At 52.1% G+C, this 14016-nt stretch overlaps 6 protein-coding genes across 6 annotated transcripts; 2 read left to right on the forward strand and 4 right to left on the reverse strand.

Moving 5' to 3' along the window:
• Positions 1-1567: 1567 nt before the first annotated feature.
• On the reverse strand, positions 1568-3082 carry PG985_016148 (uncharacterized protein; the record flags this gene model as incomplete). Its single annotated transcript, XM_066835914.1, has 5 exons — positions 1568-1815; positions 1857-2413; positions 2471-2561; positions 2615-2969; positions 3032-3082. 5 exons carry the CDS (start codon positions 3080-3082, stop codon positions 1568-1570), a joined length of 1302 nt encoding a protein of 433 aa, XP_066677117.1.
• An 802-nt stretch (positions 3083-3884) lies between these two features.
• Positions 3885-5251, reverse strand: PG985_016149 (uncharacterized protein; the record flags this gene model as incomplete). The annotated part of the gene is made up of 5 exons (XM_066835915.1): positions 3885-4240; positions 4314-4381; positions 4435-4511; positions 4570-4847; positions 4918-5251. 5 exons carry the CDS (start codon positions 5249-5251, stop codon positions 3885-3887), a joined length of 1113 nt encoding a protein of 370 aa, XP_066677118.1.
• A 1039-nt stretch (positions 5252-6290) lies between these two features.
• On the forward strand, positions 6291-8053 carry PG985_016150 (Bifunctional solanapyrone synthase; the record flags this gene model as incomplete). The annotated part of the gene is made up of 5 exons (XM_066835916.1): positions 6291-6386; positions 6440-6760; positions 6822-7435; positions 7500-7890; positions 7955-8053. 5 exons carry the CDS (start codon positions 6291-6293, stop codon positions 8051-8053), a joined length of 1521 nt encoding a protein of 506 aa, XP_066677119.1.
• A 665-nt stretch (positions 8054-8718) lies between these two features.
• PG985_016151 (uncharacterized protein) lies at positions 8719-9717 on the reverse strand (the record flags this gene model as incomplete). Its single annotated transcript, XM_066835917.1, has 1 exon — positions 8719-9717. One exon carries the CDS (start codon positions 9715-9717, stop codon positions 8719-8721), a length of 999 nt encoding a protein of 332 aa, XP_066677120.1.
• Positions 9718-11299: 1582 nt separating this feature from the next.
• PG985_016152 (uncharacterized protein) lies at positions 11300-11846 on the forward strand (the record flags this gene model as incomplete). The annotated part of the gene is made up of 2 exons (XM_066835918.1): positions 11300-11364; positions 11435-11846. The coding sequence occupies 2 exons, from the start codon at positions 11300-11302 to the stop codon at positions 11844-11846; spliced, it is 477 nt and encodes a 158-aa protein (XP_066677121.1).
• A 1060-nt stretch (positions 11847-12906) lies between these two features.
• On the reverse strand, positions 12907-13865 carry PG985_016153 (uncharacterized protein; the record flags this gene model as incomplete). The annotated part of the gene is made up of 2 exons (XM_066835919.1): positions 12907-13790; positions 13856-13865. 2 exons carry the CDS (start codon positions 13863-13865, stop codon positions 12907-12909), a joined length of 894 nt encoding a protein of 297 aa, XP_066677122.1.
• Between the last annotated feature and the right edge of the window lie 151 nt (positions 13866-14016).

The following is a 14016-nucleotide window of genomic DNA, read 5'->3' on the forward strand; positions in this document are numbered from 1 at the left end:
TTCGGTCTTTCGAAGCCTTGTCGTCCCGTCGACCTGGCTTCGCAGCTTTACCTAGAGCCGTCGTCTAGGGAGATAGGGGGGTTGCGGGCCGACACTAGACGAGCCGTCCCACTATGATAAATCTCGGTCCTTTTACGACTTTGATTTCGATATATTTACCACAATGGCCATGTGACATCCCGTTTGAAGTCGACACTATCGCAAACCTAAAGCGATCCCGTTTTCGGGAGTTGCCACATGAGATGCGCACCATATGGGCAGCCAGATGCAGAACGATATAGCCCTAGCGTTTTATACCGAGTTGGGGAACGAGAAGACCGAGAGAATTATGAACAAGATAGCTCAAGCTGTAAATGCAGCAATAATTTATTGTCGCTAGGTCAGTAGATATAAGACTTCAATGTGAAAATGGTCCAATACGTACACCCATACCACTTATGTCAGAGTCCGCATCACCTACAGTACTGCACTTCACGGCTATATGTTATCGCGTGAGATTAGATGACGATACCGTAGTTGAGCACCCAAACAAGTTAGAATAAGAAAAACTAACGTGGCTGCATTTCGAGTACAGTGCCTAAAACAGCCCCAATGAAGAGTGGCACATCACAGCTGATATGCGCCAAGCCCGAGCTGAACGCGCCTTTCGTTGCCATCCTGCAAAAGATCGCCGATTACCTTAATACATTGGATCTTTCTCATATTTGTGGCTGTTTGGCGCCCCGCTTTCCACTGTCAGGATATTGGTGTTACGATGACGCCGCCAATCCCATACAGCTTGCTGTTTATCTGGATAGTGACCTCTCTGACTCTGAATTGCGTCTTTTGGCGCTACCTTGTTTCCAGCACATTAAGCCATGGCTTGGTGTGATCATTACGTCGGATCAGCTTTCCTTGCCCTCACATCGCCGGCTTACACCAGCCCATCACGTCCAAATGCCCTCTGGGAGACTAGGAGCCGTCCGCCTTTGCGGCGACTCCCCTCACGTTGAATAGTGCAACAACAACAGCCCAGAGCGAGACGTCGGTCGTAGGGCCACAGCCTGGCGCATGATGCATGTCGTGGAGCCTGGATGCCAGATTGAGTCTCGGTCATGAAGTATTCGACACTATGTTGCCTCTTCCCATCGGCATGCCCGTCTACTTTGCCTAGAGTCTTGAAGAACCCGGCCGAAGAGTGAGCCACTGTGCTATTTGGGATCTTGCTTGATACACCTCCCATAGTCGTGGCCTGAATCCGTAAGACTTGGGTCAGTATAGCGAAGGTGTGCTGTGGGTAAATATCCGTAAAAGGCGGTTCGCGGACCTCAGGGGTCAATGAGCGATATTACTTCGGTGATGTTGCTATAGACATACTGGCTACGGGCTTGATTACCAAACACTCCAACGTAGCGTAACTCGGGAACCAGCTTTAATAGGGAGACGCGAAGTAAGTTGGGATCATGCTTCAAGGTTGGAAATATAGTATGCTAAGAGGCATCTAGATAGACGATATGTAGAAGCACAGAAGGTAACAATCGCCAACGGAATATGATAAACTCCCCGTATAAACTCATTCTAATCGAACTTAAAAGGTAGCAGGCGATGATCGTGGTCTCTCTGGTCTCTCTGGCAAATTGTTAGGTGTCGCGAGAACCGTAAGTTCGTGTTCATTGGGAAGCATTGGCTGAATTCTCTCTGGCAGCACGGGGCCGGGCACCTCGTCAGTTTCGAGAAACAAGGCGCGAAAAAAGTTGACAAAGCCTGAAGACCTTTCAGTATCAACAAGAGCCTCTGGCGGCTTCTTCAGTAGGTTGTATTCTGTCCTGGCATCAGCTGGATAGTGGACATAGGAGTGTGTATCATTTTGATCTTACCCGCGACAGCTTTGATACATTCAAGAAACACTGCTACAATTGAAATCAAAGCCACAATCTGGCCGAATCCCCATTCATTCTCCGAGTTCCCTGAGAGGTGCTTTTCGTTGGAAAGCCGAAGCGCATAGACCATGTAGCCGTGGAGCGGATACTGCATTAGAGCCAGTCCAAGAACTGAATCAATGCGGGCAGGGTTAAAAGAATAGCCCATTGTCATTTTTGTCAGAAGATACCTGCCACTCTGGGGGCTGAATTTTGATGGATTTAACCACATGGCTCGTGCTCCTGGGATGCAAAAGAACAAACTGCCGAACATGTAAATGGCTGTAACGGCTAGGTAAGCATGGTCGACTAATGGATGAGCTGAAGCAGGTGATGATATGGCGCTGGTCATGTAACACCGCCCAGAAACACCATCATCCCATGATTGTAACACTCGGCCGAATATGATAATGAACAGAAGGTACAGTAACATGAATACTGTTAGTAGCAGACCGGTAAAGAGGAAGCCCTTTGTTCGACTGGAGGTTGTTGCCACAGCAGCAGCAGCAGAAATACTGCTAAGGTATTAGCCTGCTACAGCGCATTCTAGGAGTCTGATATTCCTATCTTACCCTGTGAAGCTGACAATATCATATATAATATGGAAATGATAAAGACTCAGTGTTTGATGCTGGGCCAAGGCGCCGATGACGAGCGAGATGCCTTCCAAGACATGGTAAGTGGACAATAGTCAACAGAGACCCATCATCACTAACCATTGAGTAGCTGTGTCGTGCCAATTACCGTCAGGACTCGGTGGACTAGCCTAATCCCAAGCTTGGTATTTGTGCGTGGAATTCTAGCCACTGTAAAGATGGGCGCCGAGAAGGTCGTAGAGTTGCAGTTCAAGCTATGCCCATCGGTAATTCCCATGTGATGCTCGGGATCATTGCCACCGTGCCTATCCTCTGCAGCTTGACTTTGCCCGTTTTGTACGTTGCGCTGACTCGGCATGTCTCGAGGCGGAGTGATGAAGAGTTCATTGTATATTTGACGTCGATATTCAATCCAGAACGACCAAGCTGAGAGGAGAACCGATAGACCAGCCTGTATCGTGAACGATAGGATGATCTGCGTGAGTTGTGTTAACATGAGACTGGTTTCCAAAAACTGGTGAAACAAAATGCACGAACCCCTAATCCAGCTATGTCAGGATTTGTAGTCCCGACATCGCTGCAAGTCATGGTGACGTCTGTTGTTGTTGGAAAAGACAGGCAAATGTGCTTAAGGTGGAAATATGAACAGGCTGGGCTTCGGCTCCAGGAGGCAGATCAAATTGGCAGCTGACGTAAGTTTTGTCGTGCCCCAACTGTTTCCTCAGCGTACAGAGTACGTCTTCCCAGATTCTCGCAGTCGGGTAAGTACTTACATACATGTGCATATGCAGTGTCGGACGATTTGGGTTAGGCTCGGTTTTGGGGCTTTCAATGTGTGAAGACTGTGCTTACTAACAGTATGCACCATTAAGTAGTCGCAAGTGGCAGAAGGCTCTCTGAGAAATTGCAATCAATAATCCCGACCGATTAATGCAAAGGATGCTGAGCACCCACCGCCGTAGTCGAGATAGCATGCAAGATTTTGGTCAAATGCAGCTGAGATCAAAGAGTGCAGATCGGTACACAGTGCATCGTCACTAATATGGGCGGCGCCACAGTGCTGCTAGTGGGGCATGGGGCCCCTGAAGCATGGCGAATAATACTGCTTGGTCAAGTGCGATAATTGCTTCGCAAAAGTTCTAGTCCTATTCCTTCAGCAACCTCAATCTGTATAGTTTGCACGGGTTGACTTTCTCCATACTGTAATATAATTCGATTCGGAACCATCTAGTTTCATGTTCTGTCTCCCACCGAGTTTACCACGAGTCCCAAGTCTGACATCAGCCGAGCGCAGAAGTGCATGCTTTAAGACGGCCGGCCCCGAAGGCTGCCTGGTTATTCCGGCAGGGCTTAAAGTGTCCCAATGCGAGCATACATAGGTCCAGTGCTTTCATAGATGTGTTTTGTGACTCACTCGAGAATGTTTCTGTGCGGGTGAGTGCTCCCACATCTCAAAACTTCGATCTTCGTCAAAGTCTATGGCTATCTCTCTTGTCCGAATAATGCCACCATCGAGGATTCTACGCTCACTACGTGTGTCCACAAAATTCGGGTCTTTCGCCGCAAACGCCCCCGTGTTATGGTTGGTCGGCCGGATGTAGCCCCCAGTCGAAGGGGACTTTGAGCGGTAGTACGTCGTCTTCGCATCCCTGAACATCACGCGGAGTACCGGGACGCACGCTGCGACGAGAGTTGCGTTGGGCTCGGCCAAGGAGAAGATCCAGAACGATATGAGGTTGTACTGGACTACGAGCACCGGCGCGTTAGCTTTGTGAGGCACCCATGTATGCGTTGGCTGTTGCTCAGATGCAGAACCTACAGTCGGAGGCGTTGAAATCCAGCGTGGTGGCGCTTCGCACGACTTTCACGACACCAGTGATACCTGCGCTGCAAAATATCAGTATCATTCTCGCCACCACTGGTCGGTCTATTCCACTCACATTATGCCGAAGCTCATTCCCACAGCCACGCTGATCTTCTCCGATCTCTTCATCTGTAGATCCATAAGGACCCGCCACTGTTCATTCGCTCAGTCGGTTTCGTGCGTCGGGGCTGGAGCAACGGCGTGAACTCACAGGTAACAGAGCCAGCACGAAGTCCGCCAGACTCGAGTAGAGGGAGCTGAAGATGTTGAGTATCACGGCGCGAGTCGCATCCCAGCAGCTGACTGGCAGGTCGTAAGAAGATGTGGCCAGGCACATAGGCCGCCACAAGAGTATCGAGTGGATGATAAAGGCTAGGCTGATACTGCCTATGATGAACCAAACAAGATATCTCTTCCACTCTCGGGTGATGGGGATCAAGGTCACCGCAAATGAGGTTTTCGTCAGGGACAATGCTACCATGTTACAAGCTGTTTTCGTTGCTATTAGCCCGTGCGCAAAAGTCTACGCATGGTCCAAAGTCGTAAGCGTTTGACTTACTCTGGGAAGATCGGAGGAACAGAATGATCTGGTCGGGATTGAAAGAGGTGTCCATAAACCCCAGGCTCATCAACTTTGTCAGTAAAGACGCAGATGCGAGCATGCAGACCCATCCCGCGGCTAGGACGTAGTCATCGGGCAAGAGCCTCCCAGACCGGACAAGTCGGCAATAGAATCGAAGAGTGATGAAAAGGGTCGAGAAAGTAAACATGGCCCATATTGAAGCATCAACGACGACTTGGGGTTGTCCAGGGGCAAAGTTGGACGAGACGATTCTGGCGAAAACCGAGCCTTCGGATTCCGGAGAGCGCTGTTTCATCGGTCCACTGTACATGTTGCCCATCATGAAGGATGCTAACGGCTTGGTGGGAATACCCAGCGAACGTCACGAGGGTCGCATTGATCCCTTATACAATGATTTTCAAGATCGCGATATACCTCAACGCTTTGAATTTTCTATACTGACTGCACTGCAACTCGCGATCGAAGTAAGAGGCCTAGCTGTTTGCGTCCTCCCTCTCGATTACAATAACAATGAAACATCTGCACAGGACAGTGTTCGTATTGCATATTTGCCGATACTCGTGTCTTCATGGCTCAAGTGACACATGCAGGGGCCCGGATATGTGCTCTCGAAGGTTGTCAAGATGCCTTGCTTCATGATCGTTCTATGATCTAGGGCATCAGGTAGAGGTCCAATAAACGTGAACTAGGACGCGAAAGCACGATGCTCCGTACCGAGTGTTGATATTATGTCAACTGCATTAGCGAGGAAGTGAGGGGTCACCAATTATAGCATCGGATTGCCCGAAGCAGCAAGGGTCTATCATCTAGACCGTCACCTGTTTGCTATACCTGCAGAGGCAGTATGCATCTTTATATGATGCATGATTGCTGTCGTATTAATTTTCATGTCCCAGTGTACACTTGGTACTGAACAGATGTAAATCACCTGCGAGGGCATTTGACAACTGGTGCTTTCCATGGTTGAATCAAACTAGGTCGTAGAAATATGGAAAAAGAATGAGGTTCTACTCGATGAAATTCAAACGCTACCGAACTGCTGGAACTGTTTGCTGCATCTCGAGGTCACATGTTAGTGCAGATTTTCAGCCCCTGGTCGTTCGGATGCCGACATGCATTCGGGCCTCTTAATCAATCAAACATAGACTAGGGGGAGACTCTGCACCCATGGGGAACCATACGATATCGCAGTACCCACTTCCGAGATTGCTAAAGCAAGGAGATCTCTTCGGGTACGCACGAGGTTAACGACTTCTCTTAAGAAACGCCCTTCCCGCGCAGCTATTTGGGCACCATTCTACGTGAAGACATAATTTTTCGGTCAATCTCCAATCACAATCATAGTCGCCATGCTCTCTACTCTATTTCACGCCGCCCTTGCGGGATTGGCTGCTGTCGGTGCCGCATCCGAGACAACCACAGCTCCATCTGACGGTCTACTCAGTGTAAGTCAGCCAACATTCGCCACAGTTGCTCAGTTGCTGATACTGCGGCGCAGTGCAAAGCCCTTGTAACCGCTGACTTGGGAAACAACGTCTTGTTTCCCTCCACTCCAGGAGACGGCTACCAGGCCAGCTTGAGCTCGTACTACTCCCTTGACGTCCGGGAGATCAAGCCGGCCTGCGTCTACCGGCCCCAAACGGCGAATGACGTGTCCCGCGCCATCAAAGTCCTGTCGAAACTTCCCTCGGCCCGCGTCGCCGTACGAGGTGGTGGCCACAGCGTTTGGCCCAACAACAATATTGCCGATGGTGTCACTATAGACCTGAGTCTTCTAAGCCAGACCCAGGTGCATGAGCCAAGCAAGTCCAATAGTGCTGTAAGTTGAGTCCTCTTTTTCATGTACTGAAGGAGCGGGAGCTAACTCAACCCGCTATAAGCTCATTGCTGCCATTGGTGCCGGCTCAAGATGGGAACCTGCCCTTCTTGAAGTAGAGAAGTACGGGCTCTCCATCACTGCGGGTCGCGTCTCCACCGTCGGCGTCGCCGGCCTCACCCTCGGCGGCGGCTTGTCCTTCCACTCTGGTCGACACGGCTTCACCTGCGACGGCGTGGTGAACTACGAGGTCGTCTTGGCCGACGGCCAGGTCGTCAACGCCAACGCCAAGCAGAACCGGGACCTCTTCAAAGCCCTCAAAGGAGGCAGCGGCAACTTTGGCATCGTGACACGATTCGACTTCGCCGCATTCCCGGCGGGCAAGCTCTACGGCGGCCTGGCCACAGCAACTTGGGACCACAGGCAGACCATCGTGGACTCGTTCATTCGGTTGGTCAACATCAACGAGCAGCATCCTGCAGATAGCCAGATTGTGGTTCTCAGCTACGATGCACCAACCAAATCCAAGACGGTCAGTTCCATCGCCGTCAATGTGGACGGTGCCACCAACTCCACTTCATTTGCGCCCATGGCCGCAGTGCCCTGGGTATACGATACCCGGAAAACGCAGACGTACGGCGAGATGGTGGTTGGTCTTTCAGACGCTGGTGGCGAACGGTTAGTCTCATAATGCCAGTGTTCAACCTTGCTTCTTTTAGGACTGACTTGACCGTTTGCGTAGTGACGTCTGGTTCTCCCTATGTTTCCAGAACAACAAGCTTCTCACTGATAAGGCAACCGAACTGTTCGAGAACCTCGTTGCCGAGAGTCAGGGGGAAGCCGACATGAACCGTGTCCTTCTCATTTTCCAGCAGCTCCCGAAGCACTACGCCCAAAAGAACCCCGGCGGCAACGTGCTCGGCGTGGACAAGACCCTGACCGAGAACTCGATCCTCTGCCAATTCGAGGCCTACGTCAAGACCCGGGAGGCCGAGGCCTTGTTCCATAGCAAGATCGTGGACATCGTGGCCGAGCTCGAGGACTATGCCGAGTCCATCGGGGCGGCGACGCAGTGGCGGTACCTCAACTACGCCGACCCATCACAGGACCCTCTCAAGTCATATGGTCCAGAGGTGAGATTTTTTTCGAGTCACTATCTCCCCTGCTGTTATAGCTGACCAAGGTATCTCGAACTAGAACGTGGCATTCATGAAAAAGGTCTCGGCCAAGTACGACCCGAAAGGTTTCTTCCAAACCAGAGTTCCTGGAGGTTTCAAAATCTCTCACGTGAACTAAAGTTGGATTACAGAACCGAAAAGGCTGCGTCGCTGGCAGTGGCTTTCCCGGTTATGACGCGCGTGGGGAAGAGGGTATTAGCGTGGACAAAGGGATTGGAGCAGGCTGGCGAGGGGGCGATCTTGCGAGGGGCAGGTAGCTAGCGATATTGAGACAGGAGGGAAAGAGTCTAGCGTCGGTTCCATGTCGAGAGAAGGGCGTTGGGGCCGACGGTTGAGGACGCATCTATGTACACGGCTGTGCCTCTCGATACAATGCCGAGAGCAAGGTGTGTGTGTGCGCGCGCGCGAGATGCCGAAATGTGGCTGGTGTAAAGGCTTCGGGACTAGTTCACATGCTTTCGCCCCCTATTTCATGACAACAAGTTTTCAAAGGCCTCTCGGACCAGGTTATCGGGTTCTCCAAACATATGAACCTGGCGACAAAGCTTGAAGGAATGTGGGATGTAATAGAACAGATATGCTAAGGGCGTGTACACCTAAAATGATTGGCACAGCGGTAATGACTGGTGGCCAGTTTGCGCCACGGTCTGAGTTCCGTATGCATGACAAGCAGGAGATTGATCCAATGAAAGAAGTGCCCCCTCCCCGGAACGTAACCCTCCCAGATCCCTACACTCAGGACTTATCCCCCACCTCTCTCCGGTCTCCATAGCCTCGGCCTGCCTACCGGATGGTGTCCCCATTATGCATCTCGCCGTTCGCCTTCATGACATTACCACGGAATTTGGCAAAGTGCCTAGCAGGATGGCCCTCATTCTTGAAGTCCACACCGTTATGCATTGTGTCACGGGCATTCGGTCCTGGTGTTTGTTCCTTGATGTTGCCGCTGAATACAGCGTCCTTTGTCAATTCGCCCATGCGCTCATCGGTGACGGGGACTATCACCTTGTAGCCGTTGTGCATGTGTCCTTCCCCAGTCATGATGTTGTCTTGGTAGGCGGGTGACTCCGCATCATCGGCATTTTTGCTAGGCTGGCAGGTAGTGCTGTTTTGGATGGAAAGGAAACGGGGATCGCTCGAATGCTGCAGATTCTGTCGGGGTATATGGAGGATTGCGCCGCTTTGGCAGCACTGATCTGACATGGTGGTGCTATCCTCCGTGTTCTGTGCTCGCTCTCCCTCGATTGAGATTGTGGTGTCGCTTTCACCTCCGCTCTCAGCCCCCTGCCCCCTCCCACTTCCACCCTCGTCTCCGTCTCCAGGTATCGGCTCCCGCTCCTCCTCCTGGTAGTAATCCATTGCCCTCGTGTCTGGATGTCGTGAAGCTCTCAATCCAATGCGGACTTCATTAAGTATTACTGTAGAGATATACAAAGCGAGCGTGCTTTTCTTCTCCCCAATAGAGTCAAAGACGCGACTGAAATGTTTTTGTTTAAGCACGAAAGTAATCGAGTCAAGAAATCGGGTGCGTCGCCTTTTATTGAGAAAAGTGAGGGGTTCGAGGATCGCTGCAATAGACCGGGTGCAGCTGGTTATCTCAGGTGTGTCGAGGGACGGTTCCTGGCGGATTTTTCGAAGGAGGGGGGTTAGCTCCAGGATCCTCTCCTGATACTCTCGCAAGGTCGCAGTGGCATGGTAGAGGCGGTCGAAAAGGCCGCATAATTTCAAACAGTACTCTGCTGCCTGCGCGGCAGTTACCACAGCGGCTAGCACCTCGGCCATTGTATCAGCAGGATTTGATGAAGCCTGTCCAAAATTACTTTGCAGTGGCACAAACAGACCTCACGTGAGATGCTTATTGTATTGCGCCTGGAGATTATTACGTCAGCCAGCTCCAGCCTCAGCCTTATCCAGCGCGAGTGCTTTCTTCTTCTTCTTCTTTCTTTTTCTTTTACTCTCAATTTCTATCAGGCTTAACAAATATAGAAGCTTCGAGAAAAGTAGGTCGTCGGGCGGTATACCCAAATCTCAGTTTGTTTTGAATGCAGTGCAGAGTGGCCTTGGTCGACTCTAATATGTTGCTTCAAATTTCGGGGATGTCCATGCAACTTCCTTTTAATACAGTAAGCTCATAGGTTCAGCAGGGAGAAGAGCTTGCGCCTCGATGCAATGGAACGTAACACCGATCAAAAATACAACACATGAATGTGTGGCGGCTGCAGAGCCTGATCTTCCCCCAGAGCCTTATTCCAGTTATGGTTCTTCCATTTGGGGTGCTCTAGAAACCGGGCGTCAATTGGGTCGTATGTCCAATCATGACCTGCACCCATCGTTCATATGTGCGCGAGTAACGACATGGCAATATTCCAATCATGAGCTGTTGAGGATCCGAGAATCTCAAGTGCCCCGGTGGAAAGTAAAGGGAGACTTTTTGATTGAGATACCTAGTCTCTGCATACGCAGTCGCATCGTCGGAGAAAGAGTTCTTTCCTCTATCCTAGGAAATGCCAAGGTGAGAAGCATTGGCACGTTACCAGCCCAATGGCGTAGGGGACCCCTGCCATGTACGTACATCGTGTGGGCTCCCCTCTGGCTGGGGAATCTGGGGGTAGTATCGCGGACCCTAGTCCTATACTGTTATGCACGGTGACACTGAATCAGGGGCGGAAGACGAACATGCACAGTTTGAATTCAAACACCCCAGCCGCGTCGTATGTTTAGGAGACGGAAATAGAAACTGAAGTGCAACGTCAACGCACAGTAGTCTGTTGATTCGATATTAACGCAGTAGGTAGTAAAATTAGAAGGTAACGATACGTTTCAACTCTTTATTTCACACCCCAGATACTTCGTAGGAGTAATAATTCATAGCATCGGACAGACGTACATTCGCAGTGCAAATAGAGGTTTCCTAAAAATAAAATAGCCGAGGTTCAATCTCTATCCTGATGATGGCGATGCCGCCAATCCTTTTTATTCCCACCCAATGAGACTAAGATTTCTCTACATGGCCTCTTTAGATACTAGGAATTCCCGTAAGTCATCTGTCGCCCCCCTTCTATGACAAGCTGATCTGGACAAAAGATCTCTACTACATAACTATTGCTTATTGCTTGTCACATGTAGATGCAAGCATTACGGCAAAGTCGTTGGACAGACTATTGCATGAACTTGAACCACGATGTCGCAACAGTTGCCGCCACGACATATCTCAAACAGGCCACTTTACGACGGCAATCACCATTTTGGCCGAGGTGCCCAGCACAATGGCACCAGGATAAGTAACACCAACACCCAAAGTGGTGTGCATATATGGCTCGATAGACATCGGACACAGGTGTTTGCAACCATCGCATTGGTCGCGATGGTGGCGATCGTAAGCCTCGGATTGGGATTGGGCCTGGGTCTGAAAGGCAGCTCAAATGCCCCGTAAGTAGGACTTAACGGTCATGTTCCCCCAGTTCTGACGTGTACTAATGCGCATTTCGTACGTTCCCAGAACGGATAACCAACACGCGGCCTCACCAGGCTCCTCCGCGCCGGGCGTGGCATCCCCAACCACGGCAAAGGAGGTATCCCAGACTTCGGCTACCATCCCTTTGGTTACGCGGCCGGTCGACCCATTCTACTGCGACCTGGGCTGTGAAAAGGCCTTCGTCGAGGAACAAGGGTGCCACAGCAACTGTCCCGGCGCTGCCTGCAGAGACCACAACGACTGCGAAGACCCGTATCCGTGCATAGCGCGGCTCAGATCCGGGACGACCATGAGCGTTTCCGGAACCCCGGTGAGCTCATGCTGCCTGACCGGCTGCATGGAGTCGTGGACTTGCCAAGGGGCGTGCTCCTTAGACCTGAAGTGCGTCACGGCTACCAACTTCACCGCGGCATCCACTTGCACCAGGATGGAGTGAATCCATAACTCTTGCAGTAAGAAGAATCCAGAAGCGCTTTGAAGGTTGGTACAAAGATGAGGGCAGTGTAACTTGACCTTACTTCCTTCTACTGCGTCGGACTGGTTATAGAGATAGAGCTCGTCAGGTTTGGGTGCCTTTTCGGACGCGCAGCTGCTACGCTTCGCGCATACCCCGCTTGAGGGTAAGAGGGGGCCAGCAGGTGGCTGTTTTTGCTACTGCAGCTGCATTTCCATTCCCATAGCAATATTCCTCTCGACATGGATGCCGAAACTTGACCAAAGTCACTTGAGTCAGCCAGGTTGGACCACCGCCCGCCAAACACTCACTGCTTCCTGCGTATTACGAGAGCGGAGTTGGGAAAAGCGCTGAATGGCTTTTCCAATGGTTGTTGCAGTCCCAATGGCGACCATGGTCCCAGTCGATTGGTTGAAGATACGAGCGTAGGTAGAACTTGATCTGCCAAGAAAAGGGAGTTGAAGTCACTGTCAAGCTTTCGACCTCCACAGCGCTAGACGGAATGCAGGTGGGAGGGGTACCCAACGGGAGCTGATGCGCTCGGCCTGCGGCCCTAGCAGGCACATTAGACGAAGAGAAACTCAATTCGCAAAAGGCAAACTGACCGACCGATAACACACATCATCTGCTCGGGTAGATAAGTGACATTTGTGCAGATCTGACAGAATCGCCAAAAGGAGGACAAAAGGCAAAAAGAAGAGTTGCACTAGCCGCGAATCGAACGCGGGGCCCATCGATGGCAACGATGGATTTTACCACTAAACCACTAGTGCCTCGGATGGGAGGAAGCCGCAGATGAAAAATCATTGCCATATTAGACAACATCAACGGTTCATTTTGTTTTCTAATAATCCACAACTCCCCAAGCTATTCCTGGCTGCCCCTGCTTGCATCTCACGAACAGTAGCATTTTTACAAATTACATTTGCCTCACCACAATGTACGTGGCCAACGCGACTTAGTTATTCACAGCCGGTTGAATAAGAGTAGATCCTAGAGTCGTCACAGTCAGCACGCAAGTCTTCACCCCATAGCACCGCAATCAATCAGCCAAACTCACCTCCATCCGGATACACAATCTGCCCATTGTAAAACACCCCGCCCCGCCCCGCCAAGAACAAAATCGTCGCCGCCATATCGCTCTCCCCCCCAGCCGGCCCGACGGGTTCGTCGCCTTCATCGAGAGCGTGCTCTTGTTGTCCTCGCCCGACTTGCCGCCCGCCGTCATCTCGCTCGGGAACAAGCCCGGCGCGATGACGTTGACGCGCACCTTCACGTCCTTGAAGATGGTCGCCAGCATGCGGCTCAGGTGCGTCGCCGCCGCCTTGGACGTGGCGTAGGCCGGCTGGCCCATGCTGGGCCCCTTCATGGCGCCCGAGATGGACGACACGTTGACCACCTGCGACGAGTACCCCGGCGTCGCCTCGCGCCCTTTCGCGAGCAGCGGCAGGAACGCGACGGACATGAAGTAGGCCCCCATGACGTTGGTCCGCATCGTCTCGGTCCACTGCTCCTCGGTGCTCCGGAGGAAGTGCTCCGAGACGGCCCGCGCGTCGCTCATGTCGGGCTGCCCCTCGCCGCCCGCGTACCGGGTGTCGTCGTCCCGCGCGATCCCCGCATTATTAACCAGCAGCTGGATCCCCCGGGGCTCCCGGTCCCCGATCTCCTTGGCCAGGCGGACGGCCTCGCTCTTCTTGCTGACGTCGCCCGGCAGCGCGATGATCTGGCCCGGCCCGTGGCTGTACAGCTCGACGGTCTTGTCCAGCACCTCCTGCCGCCGGCCCGTGATGTACACTTTGGCGCCGTTGGACTGCAGCGCCTGCGTGATCATGAGCCCGATGCCCGTCGCGCCGCCCGTCACGACGGCCGTGACGTGCGACACGTCAAACAGCGCGCTCGCGCGGAGGTCGGGGTTGTTCGCTTGGCCTGCGATTGCCCTGTTAGCGCCAGCATGTTGGATTTGGGAAGATGCGCTCTTAGCGCCCTCTCACCTGTTGCCATGGTGGCTCTGGGAATGATGCTGATGGGTGTCAAGGGTCGGAATGCACTGCGTGTAAAGGAAGATCTCGTCCTTGAGAAGAGTCGGATCATGTTTTGGAACAAGTCGTGCCGAGAGATGACAGACGAGTGCCGGCGCACCCGATGCAGGGTG

Source organism: Apiospora marii, assembly GCF_038362585.1.
Source record: "Apiospora marii strain CBS 49790 chromosome Unknown utg000013l_segment0_segment0, whole genome shotgun sequence".
In the NCBI taxonomy this organism is placed as follows: Eukaryota; Fungi; Ascomycota; class Sordariomycetes; order Amphisphaeriales; family Apiosporaceae; genus Apiospora; species Apiospora marii.